The sequence below is a fragment of the Molossus molossus genome, unplaced genomic scaffold, assembly GCF_014108415.1.
Source record: "Molossus molossus isolate mMolMol1 unplaced genomic scaffold, mMolMol1.p scaffold_m16_p_3, whole genome shotgun sequence".
Classification (NCBI taxonomy): Eukaryota; Metazoa; Chordata; class Mammalia; order Chiroptera; family Molossidae; genus Molossus; species Molossus molossus.
This window is the reverse complement of record NW_023425366.1, coordinates 82,997,311-83,012,146: the sequence shown is the minus strand read 5'-3', so window position 1 is coordinate 83,012,146 and position 14,836 is coordinate 82,997,311. Positions and strand designations below refer to the sequence as shown.

At 35.9% G+C, this 14,836-nt stretch overlaps 1 protein-coding gene across 7 annotated transcripts in view; it reads left to right on the top strand.

Moving 5' to 3' along the window:
• The window catches only part of PGGT1B (protein geranylgeranyltransferase type I subunit beta), a 59,251-nt gene extending 45,995 nt beyond the window's left edge, over positions 1 to 13,256 (top strand). Inside the window, exons 8-11 of one of the 7 annotated variants that reach the window (XR_004961733.1) lie at positions 620 to 728; positions 4,945 to 5,489; positions 7,726 to 7,812; positions 13,160 to 13,201. Coding sequence is in view for 2 of the 7 variants with exons in the window: in XM_036280394.1 (XP_036136287.1) it covers positions 620 to 728; positions 4,945 to 5,126 (291 nt within the window). In the remaining 5 variants the exon portion in view is untranslated. Of the gene's footprint in view, positions 1 to 619; positions 729 to 4,944; positions 5,928 to 7,725; positions 7,813 to 13,159 lie in introns of those variants that run through there. The other 6 variants (XR_004961737.1, XR_004961735.1, XR_004961736.1 and 3 more) reach the window with 6 other exon arrangements.
• Positions 13,257 to 14,836: the final 1,580 nt, after the last annotated feature.

The window sequence follows — 14,836 nt, the reverse complement described above, 5'->3', positions numbered from 1 at the left end:
GTCCATGCGACGATGCTCAACAAACTGAGCCACACCAACAAAACAAAATTGTACTTTATTATTATTTTTTTTTAATTCTCACCCAAGGATATTTTTACATTTATCTTCAGACAGAGTGGGAGGAAGAGAGAGAGAGAGAGAGAAACATCGATGTGAGAGAGACACATTGATTGGTTACCACCCACTCGACCCCAGCTGGGGCGGGGGCCAAACCACAACCGAGGTACGTGCCCTTGGCTGAACTCGAATCCAGGACTCTGATCTGAGGGTGGACGCTCTAACCACTGAACCAAACCAGCCAGGGCAAAATTGCACTTTTTTAAATGACTAAAGAAGTTGAACTTGAACTTGAACTTAGCTAAATGTGATGCAAAGAGGTTAAATGGGCATAGTTCAAAAAGGAAACAGTGAGTCAAGAAATCAGGAGGGTAGACTTGATATGATAATAAAAAACATAATGTGGTTGACTATCTTTTAAAGTGCTAAAGTCCCCAGAGGTTTTTCTCTGAGAGATTTAGCTAGAGAAAGGCATATTTAAATGATATATATCTGAAATTTAAGCCCATGGTTGATATAAAAGTTTTATGTCAGCAAATTTATATTTGTCATGTCATTTCAGCTTCTGAAAATTTTCCAATACACTAACTTTGAGAAAAATAGAAATTACATCTTATCAACTCAAGATCGCCTTGTAGGGGGATTTGCCAAGTGGCCAGATAGTCATCCAGGTAATTTATTTTTTGTGTGAATCCAGAACAACTTTTTTTTTTGTTTATTTCTTAATAAAACCTTCAAGCATCTTTGTCAGAAAGGGCTTATAGAAAATTTAGGCATGGTGGTAAACTTACATTCAATAGTATGTTAAAGGCAAATTGTTTAAGTTTAGAGTAGATTTAGGGTGTTGGGTATAAAGGAAGGGTTTGATTATCAAGATATATTGGTATACTTTGCATTATTTTCTAAATATTTTATTTAGCAATGTTCTATTTCATTTGAGGCATTAAGGCAGATGGTCTAAATAAGCCTTGTCCAAATTAAAGAATCATTTGACCCATCCAAAATCTTTAGGATTGTTAGCTATCACTTGAGCTACATAGAATAAATTGTTCTTAATTCAAAAGGGGGAACCCATTTTTGCTTTTTTAAAAAATTATTAAATCAGAAATCTCAAATCCTGAGTACAGGTGTCTCTCACTTTTCAGACTTTTGTTCTCTGAATCTTGGCAGATTAGGGTTATTTTTTTTAGATGAATACTTTGCTATGTGAACTCTCACCATTCACTGTTAAAAACTCAGAAACCCAACAGATTCAACCAATATGATATTCCATGCTTTCCAAACTCAGGAACGGTATAGATGTGAAGAGCAAAGGATTCTTGTATTTCATAAGTACTTTTAAATGTTTTTTTAAGAAATATTGAAAAATCTGTATTAAAAAATGATATTTCTTCAAACCATGTGAATAATTCTGCTATTGTCCAAACCTTATTACAAGCTGCACACCCTGATATAAAACTGCTTGCTCAGTAACTATGCCTATGCCATCTACAGGCCCTTCAGACCTCACCTGCTAACTGAACTCATTATCTTCACGTTCTGTCTGGCCCCAAAACTTCAGTGGCACTAGACCCCAAGTTCATGCCTAGATTCTTCAGAAGTCTTATCATTAGTCTTCCTGCCTCTGGCCTAGTCCCCCTCATATTGACACTTTGTATGTGTGTATGTACATGTGCTTAAAAAAGAGGAGAGGAACCAAAGTTTTTTTCAGTCTCTCAAAGGGATCTCTGATGTAAAAAACAAACAAACAAACAAAAAGGTTGAGAACCTCTAATCTAAACTCCTCTATTAAATTTAAAAATTCAAAGACTTTCTCAGCACTCATAGTCAGTTCTTTGGCATGGCACCCAAGGCCCTCCTGAGATTGCACTCCTCTTCCACATCTAGCATCATTCTTCAGGCTGCTGGTCCCTCCTTCTTATGTTTTTACCTCCAGCAAAATGAATCTATGTATAGCTTCCCAAAAATCACATTGAGAGTTGTTAAAAATAATTCAGAACACTGACATTTTTGATAAGCAAGTTGACAAATTATTAGCTATGAATATATGAAACTAAATTCAAGGAATGATTGTTATCGTAGCATTGCAATAGAATAATGCTTTTATTATTGGCCTACAGCCTCTTCAGTTCATCTCCTATTATTGAACTGCTATGGTTGGGGTATGTACGTGAATCAAAATATACATAAGGGGTCTGGTCAGTGTGGCTCAGTGGTTGAGTGTTGACCCATGCACCAAAAGGTTGCCGGTTCGATTCCCAGTCAGGGCACATGCCCAGGTTGTGAGCCTGATCACCAGTGGGGGGCATGCAGGAGGCGGCCAGTCGATGTTCTCTCTCATTGATGTTTCTATCTCTCTCTCCCTCTCACTTCCTCTCTCTCTAAAATCAATAAAGGAAAAAATAATTAAAAAATATATATATATATATACACATACACACACACACACACACACACACACACACATATATATATATCAGGGCCTCATGAAATCATATTTTTGTACCTGAAATGAGCAGGAATATTTCCTCACATCCATACTTGTATTTTCATGCAAAATATTCTTCTTTAGAAAAAAATGTACAGTGCTTTTAATTTCTAAAGCAAAATAAAATTTCAGATTTTTGGTATTGGTAACACATAGCCATAGATATATTAGAAAAGGGACTCAAGAAAACAATTATTTTGGTCTTGGTGCCTTTTTTTCAGTCAGTGCATGGTACTATTTTAACAAATAATTGGCATAGGGAAATAATCTCATGGAAAGGATTTCTTGTATAAACATATTTGAAATACATTTTGAGTTTTTACAGTAATGTTTTTAAAAGAAAATTTTTGAACCTTTTTTCTTGCAATATCAGTTTCTAACTTTAACATTTGTGGGAATACTTGGATGTAATACTTTTTACAGATACGTTACAGTGTCTTCAGAAGCCTGTACAGTACAGAGCATAAAAAGTCTGTGTGTTAAATTGAACTTCTGTGGATAGACCTGTTCCTAGAGCCTTTATAAAAATCATTTTAACAAGTCTTTAAAATTAGCTTATTCTTGGTTCTAATAAATGTAGTAACATATTTTGACATAAAGAAATGTTATATACATTTATAGAGGAAACTTAAGAAAAGAATGTTTTTATATATATTCATCATCTAAAGTGCTTGAATGCATTACCACTTAGAGACAAAGAGTTTTTTGGTGTTGTTTTTTTTTAACTATTTGAGGTTTGAAACAATTAATTGCTTGTTCACTGGATTTTACAAAAATCCTTTTGTGAAAAAAATAAGTTTATTTTTACATTAATTGGAAAGTGTAAGGCCTTATTTTATGTTAATTATGGATGTATTTTATTTGTCTTTCTATTGCATTTTTTTTTCTGGAAAAGTTTCCTCGTTTCTAGATAGTAAAATTTAATGTTACTTTGTGTCTTTTATAATTTTAGAATAACTGCAAGGAACATATATAATAGTACAGGGGAAATCAAATTTATTTTTTGTGGTTTGAAAATTAGAGGAAAATGAGCCAGAAGAAACCTAAGCATTCTCTGAAAAGATAAAGAAGGGGATTAACTTGGGCCTCCATTAATGAAATAACTTTTTCACAAAAAACATTGAGTAAGCATTAACTATTTGTCATTCTGTTTTGAAAAGTAAATAATACTTGTTTAAGTAAAACTTTTACTTTAATTCTTTAGACAAAGTTTGACTTGGTAAGATGTTTTAAACTTGAATGGCTCTTGAGGTCATAAGTGATGCCCAAATCAAAAATAGAAAAAAATGTTCACTGCTACAGAATGTTTTTTGTAGTGTTCCCATAACTGCAGAGCTCTGGGCTCTTTACAAGTCCATATAAGGCACTCAGGCAGGCAACAGCCATGTGATTTCAGTGGCCACTTTAATGTAAGAGGGTTGCTGACCCCTGAAAGATGGGAAACTGGTGAGGACAGTGTAGAAGAATTGTTATGGTATGAACACTCACATTATTATAGCTAAAGAGAATGTAAATTTACTTTTATTGTCAGGTCAGATATTTTTAGAATGATTGACAGTACCCTAAATTGGAAAATGAAATATGGTACAGCATTCCAGAATGGATTATTTTGCTTAGCCACCTTTCATTTAACACAGTGTTAGGATAGCATATGGTTTAGGTTCTGTTGGAAGTAAAACTCAGAGGGGAAGGGTACTGCTAACTAGATTCAGAGGTTTGTTTATTTTCTTTTTTTTTTTTAATCCTCACCCAAGGACATTTTTCCATTTTTTGTTCAGATAGAGTGGGAGGGAGAGAGAGGAAGAGAGAGAGAGAGAGAAACATCGATGTGAAAGGACACATCGAGTGGCTGCCACCCGCACGACCGACCAAGGCCGGGGACAAACTGCAACTGAGGTACGTGCCCTTAGCGGGAACTGAACCTGTATCTCTCCGGACCGCAGCCCAACGCTCTAACCGCTGAGCCAAACCGGCCAGGGCTGTTTTCATTTTTAAGAAAAAATTTTCCTGTTATGATAATCTGAGTTAAAATGCCTTGTTTCCATATTCTATGGTAAGCAAAGGGGGAAACCCACTAAAGTGGGAAGTCTTTTATATTACTGGTACTCTTTTTGTTTTTCCTTTAATCACAAAGGATATAGGAAATGTCACTTCTTCAGCTAGATACTGTTTTCCTTTATTAATATTATTGTCTTGAATAAAATATCTGATTTTGATCATCTGGTTTTTTAAAAAATTGGTGTTTGAGACTTTGTGAAAGCAAATATTGCAAAAACTATGTTTAGGATTTTTCTAAGTTTATTTTTAATGTTGTGATGGGCTGATAGATATGTAGCTAAAGTATTGTGAAGCATGTACAAATCAGAATGCTTATTGTGACAAAAATGCCTCATTTTCAGATGCTTTGCATGCATACTTTGGGATTTGTGGCCTGTCACTAATGGAGGAAAGTGGAATTTGTAAAGTTCATCCTGCCCTGAATGTAAGCACACGGACTTCTGAACGCCTTCAAGATCTCCATCAGAGCTGGAAAACCAGGGACTCTAAACAGTGCTCAGAGAATGTACAGATCTCCACATGACTGACTTTAGAGTGGGAGGGTGGGGATTTGTAGCATAACTGTAGCTCAAGGTTAAAAGCCATGTATAACCAAGTGTGCTCTTTTTTTAAGAGTTAGAGTCTTACAATCAAATCTTGTGCTGGTGTCACTTTGGGCTGTGATCTTGAGCCAGTATTTGTAGTGGATTTCAAGAAAATCTTTGAAATTTGAACCACTGTGGACTCTATTGTGGTTCTTAAATGTTTATACTGTATTTCTAAGAAGTTCTTTGAGGAAAATTAACTGTATGTATGTAGGTTATCTTTTTAAAAACTCTTCAGTACAAATTATAAAATAGAAATCTTCAAATCAAGTTTACAATTCATATAGCAGTGATAATCTTGGGTAAGCACTTTGTGATCATTTTAAAAGCTTGATTGCTGATGGTAGAAAATTGCTTTAATGAATTAAGTATCTGGAATTATTCTTTGAAAACAATTGATCCCATAATTTTTAAAAAGAAGGATGACTTATTTTGTCTCATACATAAGTGTGTGCCAATTAAACTTGTATGGCCTATATAAATGAAATTAACCTCATAGCAAGAATGAATAGGCTTAACTAATACAATAATTTTTTAAAGGGAGATTGTTTTAAGAAGACTTATGTAACTGTGGGAAAAGTAATTTAACTGTATGTAATAGTGAATGGAAAAATTTTATGCTGTGCAGATCATTTATTTAGATGTTGCTCGTGTGAGTAACAGTTATGTTTTATTTTAATCTAAAATTATTAAGTTCCCTTTTTTTTCTTTATGGGGAGAAAACAGTATTATCTGGAAGCAATGACATTTAGTGGTTTCTTTTATTTTTCTGAGATACTATGATATTATAAATTATACTTATACTTTTATAACTGAGTTATTTTTAGCCACTTGGATATTTTCTTAGTTTGTTGCCCCATGTTTTAGCTTTTCTAATTTCTATCTGATAATTTTCTATTTTTTTTCAAATTTAATAAGTAAAAATTTTATTAAAAAGTAAGAACACTCAAGTAAATATAATGGTTAATTCCATGCATGGTCATTTATATTTTTATATTTTCAGGTAAGTCGGAGGGAAATGTACTATTTAGGGGTTAAAGACTGAGGTTTTTGCTTTTGTTTTCTTTACTCTATGAACTTGCTCATTGTAAAGGAGGTAGTGTAAAAACTCATCTGGTTAGTAATCAGTTCATCAGTAAATCACATCAATCACTATTGCTTGATGACATTAACAGATATGAAACTATTACTGAAATGGAGAAGGGAAATGCTTTGCTAAAGGAGCTGGATTTAAGTTAAAGTCTTGATGATAATAAATGTTGAATTATTTGTTCTCCAAATATCAGTATAAAAACTAAATTACTAGCATCATTGTTTACGTATAGTAACATTTAGCTTTTTTTTTTTTAATCCTCACCCGAGTACATTTTTTTGCATTTATCTTCAGATAGAGCAGGAGGGAGAGAGGGAGGAAGAGAGAAACATCAATGTGAGAGAGACACATCGACTGGTTGCCACTCACACGACTCCAACCGGGTCCGGGGACAAACTGCAACCGAGGTACGTGCCCTTAGCAGGAATCAAACCCGAGACTCTCTGGTTCGTGGGCCGATGCTCTAACCACTGAGCAAAACCAGCCAGGGCTTAGCATTTTATTTTCATTTATTTCCGTAATTGGAGAAAAAAATAACCTTAAATGATAGTCCTTCCCAAGCAAAGGGAGAGTTAGTATATACTTGGAGAAATTATCATGTATTATTGGCATGGATAGTTTTAAACTTCAGTTTTCTATAGTGAATTTTTAAAAATTAGAAATAAAATAAATATTCTGATGATGGGGAAAATATAAGTTTAACAACAGATGTCATCCTTCCATGATTTGCTTCTGTTTGAATTCAGGCAAATTAAGACACCCACATCTCAAACTACGTCTGTAATGGCAAAACCCAAACTGTTTTTCCTGAGTCACTAATAGTGATTGGAAGGTAGGAAAGTTAGTAACTGTGTTCATAAATGAAAGGGAATTCCAAGGTAAAAGTATTGCATAAAACTATTAAGAAATATTTTCTAACTTGTATAATTTAATAGCATAAGATTATAAATTATAATATGATTCTAATTGATATACTTGTGAGGTCTTCTTGTAAAACATATTTATTTATTTCTTATCCTCACCCGAGGACATTTTTTCATTTTTTGTTCAGATAGAGTGGGAGGGAGAGAGAGAGAGAACCATCAATGTGAAAGGGACACAGCGAGTGGCTGCCACCCGCACAACCCTACCAGGGCCGGGGACAAGCTGCGACCAAGATACGTTGCAGGAACCATATCGGTTCCTTAGCGGGAACCGAACCCGGATCTCTATAGACCACAGCCCGATGCTCTAACCGCTGAGCCAAATCGGCCAGGGCTTCTTGTAAAACTTTATGAACCAGTGAATGTCACATTCCACAGCAGCATATTGACTGAAAAAATACCAGGTAGTGTGAATTGTGGAGAAACTATTTCTAACTTATTCTAAATAGTTATTTATAAGAAAATTGTTTATTAGTAAGGTAAACTATAAGTAATATTTTACATACATACTTTATTTTTTAGCAGTGGTGATATAATGAGAAGGGAAATGTGAAGTCCAAAAATCTCAAATAACTCTATTCCATATGCTGCACCCTCACTCCTAATATGGTATGTTGTAGAAGATAGTAGAAGCTTTGTTTTGAGCATCTTCATAAAACATACAACACAATTCAACCTATTTATCATCTACATTGTTTTTAGATCTGACCTATGATATGCATACATTTTTATTACATGTTTAAATAGTTATTTTTAAATATTTAAATTCAAATAGAAGTTTTGCTGACAGTGGTACATACTTTGAAAACTGTTGATCTGATAATACTTAAGAGTTGGGTTAGTAAAGAGGTCCTCTAGAGTCAGATGATGGGTTTAAATCCCAGATCTGCCAGTGCAGCAGTGTGATCTTGGACCCTAACTTCCCCAGTGATAAAATGAGGTGGGAGGAACTAACTCACGTGGTTGTTTGAGAATTAAATGAGATAATACATATAAAGCACTTAGCATAGTGCCTGAAATACAATAAATTTCCAGTTTTAATTTCTGTCATAACCACCATAAAATTATTGTTATTAAAACCTCTTTTCTACAGTTTAGATTTCACAGAATTTAAACTCAGGGGAAATTATGGCATCAGTATAGTGTTTGAATCTCCGCATAATAATACAGAGTAACTATGGTAACCACAGCCCCTATTCTATAAAACTAAATGACAGAGTTTTCCCATGAATGTGAATATCCAAGTAAGTGAAGACAGATCACTGCCTGACATAGTCTCAGCATCTGTATGGGGGTAAGTGGAAGGCAGCTGTTTTCTGACAGCCTTGAGAATAGGAGAACTATAACCTTGCCCATAGTTTCGCAATAGAAAGTGCAATGAACAATCTGAGAACAGAAGCTGAAAAACGGAGGGATTCTACGGGTTCCCATTTTCATGTGAATGTTACAGCAGTACAATAAGGTGTGATGATTGTGCTAGAGTAGTCTGGGCCCTGTCCTGTACACCTCTTAAAAGTAATGAGACAAAGCCTGGCACTGAGGAAAAACTGCTAAAATTAGAATTCAAATTGGACAGGACAAGTACAATAGGACATAAGGAAGAGAAAGTCCAGGTAAATATTGGGAAGGAAGGCCAATATAGACATATATAATCTTAAATCACTTAGTAAACATGAACAGGAAGTGTTAGAAAAGTCATCACCCTACCTCCTAAAAGTACAGGAAAATTAAAAAATGAGCAACTGAAAAGGATTACAGTCAAATCCCATTCAAAGTTATAAGAAATAAGAATGAACAGACCAACATCACCATAGACGATGAAAACACACCAGAAAGACTTGACCACAAGACTAATGAACAGCTAATATTTCTTATGTTATTTATTTTTAAGTTGTTTTTTTTTTTTTTATTTCTTACCCGAGGATATGCATTTATTTATTTATTTGTTTATTTATTTATTTATTTATTTATTTATTTATTTTAAGAGAGATGGAAAACATCAATGTAAGAGAGAAACATCAATTGTTTGCCTCCTGTACGTGACTCACCTGGGTATCAAACCCCACAACCTAGGCATGTGCCCTGACCAGGAATCAAACCTGCTGCCGTTCAGCATACTGGACAGATGCTTTAGCCAACTGAGCCACACCAGCCAGGGCAAACCTACTTTTTTTTTTTAAAGCAGTTATGACAGGAAATCCATAGTATTTAGAACCATATCAGTAAAAATGGGAAAGGCTGAAAATTAAACTACCACGTCTTAAAAACTGGAAGAAAAAGCAAACCAAAAGGAAGCAGAAGGAATTAGTAAAAACTGGGGAACAGGGAAGAGAGAATAAGATGGACAAAACATCAGCCAACCTCAAGAAAAAAAAGGGAGGAAACAATTTAAATGACATGGGAGAAGTAACCATGAAACAGGAGAATTTTCAAAATTATAAGACTACTTCGAATAATTATATATAATAAAATTATATATAATTTGGAATAATTACATATAATAATTTTATATAATAAATTAGAAAAATGCAAATAAAATTTACCCTAGTAGGTATAAAAATTAAAACAAACCAAATAGAAGAAACAAATAGTTAAAGGACTCCTTATAAAAAAGCATCAAGCCCAGGTTGTTTCAAGGAGGTTTCTACCAAATCTATAAGATTAAGTAATTTTGATGTTTAAACAATTCCAGAGGCTAGAAAAAGAATCTTAAACCTCAAAGTGCCAAAAAATAAAATAAAATGAAAAGAGAGAAAGACTTCCAAATTCATTTTATAAAATGAATATAGTAACAGTCTCCAAAACCTGACAAAGATTGTACCAAAGAGAAAATTATAGACCACTCTCCACTTATGAATATCATTGCAAAGATTTTTTACAATATATTAGCAAACAATCCAATAGCACTTTCAAAAAGTAATAAATCATGACTAAGTTGAGTTTATCATAGGAATGCAAGGAAAATTTAATATTAGACAATCCATTAATATTCATCATATTAAAAGATTTAAGGAGAAAAATCATGATGATCTCCACCCTTGCAGGAAAGGTATTTGACAGAATTGAACACTCCTTCATGTGAAATATGCTCAAGTAGAAATTGATGGTAATTCATTGACACTGTACCTCTGCCCAAAGGCCAGCATCTTAATGTAGAAACGAGAGAGGCTTTCCAACTGAAGTCAGGGACAAGGCCCACTATCTCCTGTACTACTTGAACATTGTGTTGGGTGTTTAAGCTCATGAAGTTGGACAAAAGGAAACAAAGACATAAGTTGGAAAGGAAAAGGTAACATTTTGCAGATATGATTTTATATCTAGACCAAGAAATTAGTTGAAAAACTGAAAATTTAGTAAAATAGCAATTAACAGAAATATCAGTAGCCTTTACCAGACACAAAAGAGTGCATACTCTGATTCCATTTAAATGAAGTTCAAAGTAGGAAAACTTATCTATAGGATCAGAAATCAGCGTCCCATTTCAGTCACCACCTTCCTCCCCAAAGGTAAGCACTATCATGACATAATTGCCATCCATTAGTTTTGTCTGGTTTTGAACTTTATATAAATGGAGTCATAACGTATGCATTTTTATTTTCAACTGTCATCTTCAGCTCAACAAGGATGGAAGAGTACCAGGATGCCTCTGTGGTGCTGGTAATGTTCTGTTTTAGCTGCTGGTTACTGGGTGCATTCACTTTATGCATATGAAGCTGTAAACTTAAGATCTGTACACTTCTGTATGTATAATCAGTTCAAGAGAAATGTTTACTAAGAAGAATAAAAGACTTTATCTGTATACAAACCTAAACTAGTTAAAATATACTTGAAGAGAATTTCCTTTTTATGATTTCAAAAAAGAAACAAAACAAGAAACTTATGTGTAAACTTAAGCTATGTCCAAAACCTATAAGGAAGCTTAAAAATAAAATAAAATAAAACTCTTGAAAGATAGAAAAGTCCTGAACAAATGAAAGAGTATATCATATTCTTAGCTGAGACTCAACATCAAAACATTTCCCCCCTTAGTTTAATTTATAAATTTAATGCTATCCCAATAAAAATTATATTTGTTTCTATTTACGAGAACATAAAGAATAACTGTGAAAACTGAAAAAGAAGAATAGTGAGAAGGAACTAGGCCTACCAGACATAAAAACATACTCTAAATCCTCCCAATACTACATATACACATAACAAATACATACGTACCAATATGATATATTCTATACTAGAACTTTTTTCCATTAATATATTATGAATGCCTTTCATTATCCATACTTTGCTTTAAATAGTTGCATAGTACTGCATTGCATAAATGTATCAATCAGTGCCTTATTTTACACAATTACAAAAATATTGCTGTAAGATCTTTGAAAATGTAGCTTTCACCATACTGCTTTCTAAGGTTCTACTGGTGCATGCTCTATTGACACTGAGATCTTAAATGCAATCAGGAAGTAGTCTTACAATTTACTGGAGGAACTATGAGCTTAGGTTCAAAGCCATTTTCCCTCATTTAATCCAAAATGAGCAAGTTGGAGAGTTTGGTAGAGCTTTTTGAAGTCTCTAAGGAGTGAAGAAAAATATCACTTTGGCAAAGTGTACATAAGTAGCTTGCTCTAGAACAGCGGTTCTCAACCTGGGTCGTGACCCCTTTGGGGGTTGAACGACCCTTTCACAGGGGTCACCTAAGACATAACAGTAGCAAAATTACAGTAATGAAGTAGCAACGAAAATAATTTTATGGTTGGGGGTCACCACAACATGAGGAACTGTATTAAAGGGCTGTGGCATTAGGAAGGTTGAGCACCTGCTCTAGAATGTTGATGGATTTTTACCTTGCCATTTGAATTTCAGCAACTGAGTACCATGCTAGAATACTGTACTACAGAATGTCTTTTCTGCTGTAGGATGTACTGTAGAAAATTATTCAGTGGTTAAATGATAAAAATATGCATATAAGAATTGTTCAGTCAATACCTCTTTTTTCTTTTATGACTGATAATTATTTTAATATTTTTTCATCTTAAGGTTATTTACAATGCACAAATGTTGCTGTGAACCATAGATTTTCCTGTGGCAATCCTAGAAGGAAATTTCTGCATTTAAGAATGTATACTTTACAAATATTGGCAATAACTGTTAAATTGCCATTCAAAACCAGTATAGCCTTTCATAAACTCATCAACAGGGTATTAGAGTACCTGTTTCCTCATATCCTCTGCAACACTGGATGTTATCAATCTTAAATTTTTTCATTCTTCGTGAAAAGGAAAGTATCCCCTGGTTGATAACACGTGTAGAGAACATGGTTTATTCTTTATATGTGTTGTATAAATGAATGCTAGTTGGTCTGTGTCTGATAGTGAAATCAAAATAATGTCTTTTTATTAACATAGGACTTATAACAATAGTTTTCAAAGTGTGGTCTGCACAACATGGTCTGGAGAGTATTATCCTAAGCTAAACAAGCCAATCAGAGAAAGACAAGTAGCACATGATCTCACTTATTTGTGAAATATAATGAACAAAACAAGCTGATGAACAAACTAGACCCAGAGACATAGAAGTAGGGTACATAGACTAACAAACCTCAGAAAGGGGGGATGGGGGAGGAAGAGATAAACCACAAAACTTACATGCATGTATGCGTAACCATGGACATAGACAACAATGCTTTGGGGGGGTGGGATTGGGAAGAGGGTGTCAATGGGGGAAAAGGAGAAACATCTATAACAAAAATAAAAGTATCATTAGAGAAAAAGAAAGTGTGGTCTGCAGACAGGTGTAGTGGCATCACCTGAAACTCTGCAGGTGGAACCAGCTATCTGTGTTTTAACAAGCCCTCCAAGTGACTCTGGTGCACACTCAAATTTGAGGATCAATCAGAGATTTAGAAAATTTTGTTTTGTTCTCCTTTCTGTCTGGGTATTGATGGAGGCCTCTGTTGCAGGTTGCTGCTTAGTTTGTTTCCTGGACTGGTACCTATGGAGGTGTCTGCCCCCGGTCTAGTGGGGCCTTTCAAGGTGGGTTGCCTCTGCTTGCACAATCCCAACACTATGGTGGATCCCAGGCCTCCACCAAGCTGGTAACTTTATATCTACACCCTTCAGCCCCCTACACACACACACACCTTTGGATATGCAGAAACGCCTAGATAATAATGCATAAAGCACTGTCTCCATTTCATACATCAAGGTACCCTCAGTACCCCTTCAATGCTACTGAGCCTCCCTGGATGTAGACACAGCTAACACTCTCCCAGGACAGCAGCCCCACCTAATCAATGCCTGGAGAAGCAGGTCAGAGGGCCACCTCGCAGGCCACATGTCTATATATTTAAGAGTTACAAATCATGCCCTGGCCGGTTTGGCTCAGTAGTTAGAATGTCGACCCGCGGACCAGAGAGTCCCGGGTTCGGTTCTCACTAAGGGCATGTACCTCGGTTGCAGTTTGTCCCCAGGCCAGGCTGGGGTTGTGTGGGTGGCAACACTCGATGTGTCTCTCTTACAGCAATGTTTCTCTTTCTCTTCCTCCCTTTCTCCTTCCCACTCTATCTGAATATAAATGCAAAAATGTCCTTAAGCGAGGATAAAAAAAAAAAGTTACAAATCAAACCAGAAAACTAAGTTCTATCATCATTGGTTGACAAATGTAATGACAGATTTGAAAAATAGCAGGTCAGCCCTGGCTGGTTTGGCTCTGTGGTTAGAGCGTCGGCCCACAGACCAATGAGTCACCGGTTCGCCCCAGGCCCTGGTCAGGTTATGCGGGAGGCAGCCAGTCAATGTGTCTCTCTCACATCGATGTTTCTCTTTCTCTCTCTCCCCCTTCCTCCCACTCTAATGATAAATGGAAAAATATCAGGTGAGAAATAAAAAAAATGAAGGGAAAAAAAAAAAAGACTTCAAACCTTAAAAAAAAAAAAGCAGGTCATACCAGATAATTGTGAAATTCCACCCCAGGCCATGAATTGGCAGTCACTACTGCTGAACTGGAGCAAAGTGGACAACGGGGGAAGATCTCTTCCTGGTGTGCTGGCGTGCCAGTCCTGGCTCCCTGCAGTCATCGGGAATATCCACAGAATAAACATCTACTTTCTCTTGGAGAGAGGGGAGAGGGGGGGGTAGTTCTTTCATCCCCACTTGGTGTCTCTTCACCCACCTGCACCCCCTCCATCTCATAAGGTTTCTCTCTATTTCAGAGTTTCAGTCAGGTGATCTTGGCTCACAACACATGCCCAGCCTCCTATCTCACCAATGCCACTCTCAAGCTTCTCAAAAACACCTGGTGTTTAAAGGCCAGGTTCAGATCTAGAAATCTGGGCCTCCTTAGGGTTCCCAGTCCAAGGCCAGTCCTCTTCTTCCCGCCCTGGGTACCCTCCTACACCTTAAGGAACTCCCTCATGCTTGTGACAAGCTCCACCTCTCACTCCCACAAACAGCTGTTTCTTCTTCACACCTTGGACCTAGGGGTACACACCCTGGCAGTACAGTCCAAAATCACGCCAGGGGAGAACCCATGCAGGCCCTGAAAGCGAGCTCGGGTGAGAATGCCAGGATCTTGGGTACCTGGGGCATGGTCTAGAAGGGGTCCCACCAGTTTCTTATCTTATGGGGAGCACCAGAAT